This window comes from Pyxicephalus adspersus, chromosome 5 (assembly GCF_032062135.1).
Source record: "Pyxicephalus adspersus chromosome 5, UCB_Pads_2.0, whole genome shotgun sequence".
Lineage (NCBI taxonomy): Eukaryota > Metazoa > Chordata > Amphibia > Anura > Pyxicephalidae > Pyxicephalus > Pyxicephalus adspersus.
In genome coordinates this window covers 145,999,468-146,006,374 of record NC_092862.1, presented here as the reverse complement: position 1 = coordinate 146,006,374, position 6,907 = coordinate 145,999,468, and the positions used below count along the sequence as shown (strand labels likewise).

Genomic DNA, 6,907 nt, shown 5'->3' with positions numbered 1-6,907 from the left:
GAGCTTTGCCATAAAAACCGGCGGCACAAAAGGCACATTTTGGTTATCCAGATTTAGGGCGAAACACGCCAGCAGGCACATTGTGAATACAAAGGTCCCAAAAGTCCAATGTAAAAGGTAATTAGGTAAAGAGCACCATCCATGGAGGGTCCATCATCAAACCAACGTTATCCAAAGTCTTCCAGAATCAGAAAGCCAACAAAGTTTATTTCCCACTTTCCCCAGAACTTTGAATGAATTTCCTAAACCACATCAGTTTCTCTTATTAGAGTCACGACTTCAATCATTGGGACATTTGTTAAAAAATTGCTGCTCCCGGTGTCCCAGCGCTTTATGAAAAGTAGTTTATGTAGACAATTTGGTTCCTATGGCCCAGTCCTGCCTGGGTAGAGGTGCCGGTCATTACACCACAGAGCTGGCATCGCTTGTACTGTTCAGGTTCTCCACCACGTCTGCCCGTTCCATATTGACCAAAGCAGCACATAGAACCTCCAGGGTGGAGCTTTCCTTTGAGGACCAATCGGTGAGCAGAGTGTGGACCGGATCCTCCCCTCTAGAGAAGGCGTCGATGGTGTCCTCCTCGTAGCCCAACAAGCTGGCCAGGCGCTGCCAGTCCTTCCCTCGGCTGGTGTCCGCCAACAAGCGCTCCACCTCTTCCTGCTTGTGTGGCGGGAGGTTGATGTAGAGTTTCGGTTCCAGTTTGGCTGCTGAAATAAAAACAAAGGGATTGGTAATAAATTCGGTAGATTTCTCAGGACAAGCTTTCCAAAACAGCACCGTAAGCCACATAGTGATATATTATTATTATACAGTATTTATATAGCGCTATCATATTACACAGCGCTGTACAAACTCCATAGTCGTGTCACTAACTGTCTCTCATAGGAGCTCACAATCTAATGACCCCTACCATAGGCATGTGATTAATGTAGTCTATTGTTAGGGAGAAGCCAATTACCCAAACTGCATGTTTTTGGGATGTGGGAGGAAACCCACGCAGACACGGTGAGAAGCTGCAAACTCCATGCAGATAATGTCCTGACAGGGTCACGAACCTGGGACCTAGCGCTGCAAAGTCCGGAGTGCTAATCCCTGAGCCACCATGCTACCATATATACTTTAGGAACTTTAGGCGAATCCCGAAATTGGAGAATTACTAAAAATTTGCAATTCTCTTCAGCCAACTTTGCAGCCTTTGGTTCTGTGACAAGCGGGTCAGCCAGTTATTGGACCTCCGTGCTGGCTGTATTGCATATACGGGAAACAATCTGGTCCATCATGCTTGTATCTAGTTTTTTTTTTTTTGTTTCAGAACTCCATTTACAAATTCTTTCCCTTGAACACTGTGCCCATTATGTCCCCACTACCCCTGCACCAAGTTTCCGGGTCTGTGCACCTGCTGTGCTCTTTATAATAGAATCCCACTATCCCTGTACTGAATTCCTCCATCTCTAGCTGGGTCGGACCTCCCCGGGAGGATTCTGGGGAAAAGATTCTCACCTTTATTCATCGGGTTTTGCTCCTGCAGGCTGTGAGTGTCCAAGAAAACGCCGCTGTCGCTGTGCAGTTTCTCGCCCTCGCCAGATGCCGCCAGTTCATTTGCACGAGCTTTTGCCAACAGCTTCTTCTGCTTGCAGGTGCTATAGCTGGAGAAGACAGAAGAATATTGGGATTTATATCAGAAAGATGAAGAATTCAAATATCAAAATTTACACCAACATGGCCACTGGAAGCTCCAATCCTCAGCAATGGTCACAGAGCTGGAGAAAAGCTCAAAAACGTTGAACTCGTCTCCGATAGTAAAAATAAAAATTATTTGGTCACCAATGGGCATGGACGATACAACAACCAATACGACTCAGATCACTGCAAATGCTGAATTGAGGAGTCACAACTAAAGATTCCTGAACTGTCGGACATTCCGCAGGGCCCCATACAATTCTCTCATGGACAATAAATGAATGTTAATCAGCAATTCTCTGCAATCAATCATCGTGGTAAGTCACCGCTGTCAGTGGAGGAGTTCTGGCTGCATGCCGAGGATTACTGCACTTTGCAAATGACTATTGCTCTTTGCATTGTACTTCTAGATAAGGGCCACATGTCAGTAATAAGGAGATAAAACACCAAGCTCTATTCCAGAGATAAGGTTCTTTTTAACGGATAAGAAAACTAATTTTAGGTCTTCACTTATTCCTCCCACATCCACCACCTCCATCATACCAATCCTACACCTATTGCCACCTAGACCTCCTACCTACTGTGCCCTATACTTACTCTGTGGCCCCTAACCTACCATGGCCTACACCTACTGTGCCCTACCTCCTCCAACCTCATCCTCCCACCTCCTACTAAATCTCCTACATTCACTTAGTGCCCCACTTGTGGCTCCAAACCTGCCATATGCAATGCCAACTGTCTAGCTCACCACTTACCTACTGTACCTTACCTTCCTCCAACCTACAGCCCCATAATCTACGGCCTCCTAAACCTCCTACCTACCATGTCCTTAACATACTCAGTGCCTGCTAACTTACCATGTCCTTCGCTTACTCTGTGGCCCCTAACCTACCATGTCCTACACCCGCTGTGCCCTACTGCATCCCATCCATCTACCTCCTTCAAAACCTACAATGTCCAACAATTACTTAGTGCCTTACTTGTGGCCCCCAACCTACCACATCCTACACTTACTGCCTCCAGTGTCCTACCATTTGCTTCCAACCCGCTATGCCATATTTCTACAGTCCAATAGACCTACCATGTCCTACACTTCCTGCCCCCCCATGTCCACCTTCTTGCCTTCAACATTCCACGTCCCATACCTAATGCCACTACCTGGAATTTCCTACCCCTATTCCTTCTAACCTTCCACATCCTATAGCTCCCCCAACCCACCACACAAGGTCTGCAGCTTTCCTGACCTACCTCAAGTGTCAAAATGCCCCCTATGGCAATGCCTGCCGCCAATGCCCCACCCCAACACAGCCTGCCGCCAATGCCCTACCCCAGCACAGCCTGCCGCCAATGCCCCGCTCCGGCACAGCCTACTGCTATAGGCCCCGCTCCGGCACAGCCTGCCACCAACACCCCGCTCCGGCACAGCCTGCCCAGGGGATTTGCAAGTTAGAGGTCCTCTTTCTCAGCAGCTTCCCTCACACTTTGGAGTTCGGAGATCTTTCATTATGTGAGGACATATTCCACAATCTATTTCTGTCATAACGCGTTTTATAAATGTATTCATCCAAATAAGAAAGAGGGGAAAAATAAACCCTTTGCTGTAACCACCTGAAATGCTCCCTCGTCCCCATCCCCCGGGGGTAATTCAGCATTTCAGAATTAATGTTCTTAAAACTCCTTTGTGATACAGAAGAAAATGCCCCGTGAATTGGAGCCTTTTTCTTATTATCGAGGAGTTTGCGGAATTCTCGTTCCTTTTGGGAAAGAAAAGAAAAATCGTGGAAAGAGAACAGCAAGAGACGAGGAGAGTGAAAGACACCAATCTAATCCAGAGAGCGGCTAATCCTATTCATGGCCTGGAAAGCGGCTGGAGAGACGCTGAGCCGCACAAAAGCCGCACCGCTTCTCTGGAATGTCTTCCCTAGTGAGCGCCGGCGCAGCGGCTGCAGCTCTCCGCAAGAAACTTCTCATGGAACTCCCAGAGGGAAGAAAAGAATCGCCAACAAAATCCAAGCACAATGGGCAAAGTCATTGGTGAGCAGATTAGACAGAATTCTATTGGAAGGGAAAAGAGCTAAAAACGTGTTCCGGGACTTCAGCGCTCGTATCCAATGAACGGGTTACAGCTACAAATATCAAGAACTAAACTTTTATCTTATTATGAATACTTATTTTTGCTGAACACCTTTATCTCCGAGTAATAATTCTGTACTTACAGAGCAGAGTAACAGGCGCAGACTATGAAATGACGATATTCCAGAAATGAACAATCGCAGAACTTACCACTTGAAAGCTACGTAACCGATGAGACCGACCACCACGGCAGCCAGGATCGAGCAGTAGACGGGGATGATATTTTTGCTGTGGTCTTCCGGAGGGATGAAGTTTGGGCTACCGAATGATGTGCTGTTCTCGTCCTTCCGTCCATCGCCATCGGAGCGCTTCAGGATCGGCACGTCTTTATCTATGGATGAGATGTTGGATGTTATACTGAAACATTTCAATGAAAGAAATCAAAAAATCTCTTGAAGAAAAAAAGTCAAAAGACTATTGTGCATGCTCACAGATAGAAATATGATTTTGTTACAATTTAGGATTATGAATCCATTTACAGAAAGGAGATTTCTCCTGCACAGCCCCCCCCCCCAGCGCTGTCAACACCCCAGCCTGCACACCAGATGTGCAATCAGCTCCCCCCCCCCTCCAAGTCTTTGAAGTTTGTCCTGCGCAGGTCACAGGATGGGGTCACATGAAATAAGAAGTCAGCATTAAACTCTCTCACATCTTGCAGAGTGTAAAACAAACACAAGTCTTAGCTGGGCAGGTAAGGATAGGGGGGGAGGGGCGGGGGGGGGAGATCCCAAAATGAGATAAAAACATCAGAGAGCAGCTGGACACACAGGTAGAGGCGGGGGAACCCCAGACAATCACTAAATGCTTATTGAAGCTAAAGTGTCCCCATATTGGAAATTGAATTAAGGGGGGGGGGGGCATAGGCCGGGGTTCCCCTGTTCTTACAATGGCCACAAACCTGCACACCCAGATGGCCCAAATGTTGCTGGCTGAGATCACAGATAAGATGAAAAATCACAGAAACAGGTCTATAGCTCTGACATATACTGCAGCGCTGTACAGAGAATACTGAGCCAGTCCTATCAGTCTCTGTACAGAGGAGCTGACACTCTAATGTCCCCCCACAGTCACACACTATTCTTATACATTGCCCCTCCCACAACGGGGAGATTTCCCCCAGTAGTTTGTGTCTCTGCCCCTCCCACAATGGGGAGATTTCCCCTCAGTAGTTTGTGTCTGCCCCTCCCACGAGGTTCCTTACTGTTGCATTGGTCACATTGGGTGTCAGAGGCTCCGCATGGCACAAACACGCCGCCCCCCGGTGGGCACTCTGTGCAGCACAGGTTGGTATCGGTGAACATTCCGCTCTTGCAGATGTCGGCGGTTATCACCTGCGGAGCAAGAAGAGGAGAATGAGAATAAAACTCGCAGCTTTCATTTCTTAATAAATTGTACAAATATTCATATAATAGGAATGAGGTCACATGACTGCAGCGATCCCCCCATGCTGCTTTACTTTAAGGGTCACTCCACCTATAACCGCTGCTCCCGCTGTCTGGAGGATACCGGAAGTCATGTGATCAGTCAATTCTCTACAAGTCTGGAAGAAGCCCATTGGCTGGTAACAAATTGGGGAAAAGACTGATGATGGGGGGGCACAGGCAGAACCCCCCAAATATTACCAACATACAAAAATCTGATGGAGAGAGACAGTCAGAGAGCAGAGACCCCTCAGAGAGTGCATTAACATTTCCCAGACACCCTCCATGCAGCCCCCTCTGGGATGTTAGAATGTGATGACCCCGCTTTGCACATGACTTATCAGAGCGCCCCCTGCAGAGAGCATCATATATACAATCCACAGGGGGCACTCCGCCCAGTTCTGACCCAACAATGGGGTGAGACCTCCCACCTACACAGCTTTCATCTGCAGGGGGAATCCAGCACACAATGCAATCATCACACAGGGGTGCCAGGGGGCCCCATTCTGGGGGAGATTTACCCTCACTTCCTGTCCCAGTAATAATTAGTTTTACCAGACAGGAAGTGATGAACAAGGGGCCCCGGGCAATGCCAGATACACTTCCTGGCTATTAATGCAATCACATCATTTACATGACCACAATCCCTGAATCTGCAAATGATTTTTAAGATCTGAACCCCAGGCAGGGTGCATAAAGTGACCCCCAGAATCTGTCCCTGTACAGCAGAGCTCAGAGTGGGGATGGGAAGAGCAGCACAGAAAGCCAGTTTATCTGGTTATAGTAGCAGAGAGATGAGCTCATCAGTCTTCTGCTTCTCCTTTCACTGTCCAATCAGAAGCTCTGTATTGGGGTTTGTTGGGCTTTAGGATTTCCCAATGATAAAATAGAGAATGCAGCAGTGTGAGTGAGACTGCATGGCAGGGAGGACCCCTCGCCACAATAAGCAGCCAGCGGGTGAAACCCGACCACAGACATTCACCGACTCTTTTGCTTCGTCGCACAAGACGCATTTTAGATCCCCGGAGCCAATACAAACACGAAACGTTTACACCCAGCCCAGCGCCTACTGCCGGGTGCCAGGCCTGCCGGACAAAACGCCATTCTCTGAGCGCTGCCGTCCTTATCCAATCAGAGTCTCAGGTTTCTGTGTTTGTGTAACGATGGCTGAATATACAGGCGGCACACTGGACTCTGTGTGTGTACAGGGGGGGCTCCCGGGATGGCAAGATGGGGGGGGGGGCTGTGCCAATGGAGGGTGCTCAGTGCCCGCTGGGTGGCTCCATGCCAGGCACACAGCAGTTTATTTCATTGGGACCAACGCTACACAAACACAGAGGGCCCGCAGGACGGGGACACAGATCGCCTTGTTCCAGGAATGCGGCCCTCCAGACTACAGCGCCACACCCACCAACACACCACCCGGAGAACACTGAGCCACTCACATCAGACGCTGCACCACAGGAGCTGACACTCTAATGTCCCCCCACAGTCACACACTATTATTATACATTATATAGCTCTGACATATACCGTAGGGCTGTACAGAGAACACTGAGCCACTCACATCAGACGCTGCACCACAGGAGCTGACACTCTAATGTCCCCCCACAGTCACACACTATTATTATACATTTATATAGCTCTGACATATACCACAGTGCTGTACAGAG

At 48.5% G+C, this 6,907-nt stretch overlaps 1 protein-coding gene across 1 annotated transcript; it reads right to left on the bottom strand.

The window, feature by feature from the left end:
• Nucleotides 1-216: 216 nt before the first annotated feature.
• LOC140332137 (tumor necrosis factor receptor superfamily member 16-like) lies at nt 217-4,187 on the bottom strand (the record flags this gene model as incomplete). Its single annotated transcript, XM_072413430.1, has 3 exons — nt 217-707; nt 1,501-1,646; nt 3,964-4,187. Coding segments are annotated over 3 exons (675 nt in total), but the record flags the coding sequence as incomplete, so codon positions are not given.
• Nucleotides 4,188-6,907: the final 2,720 nt, after the last annotated feature.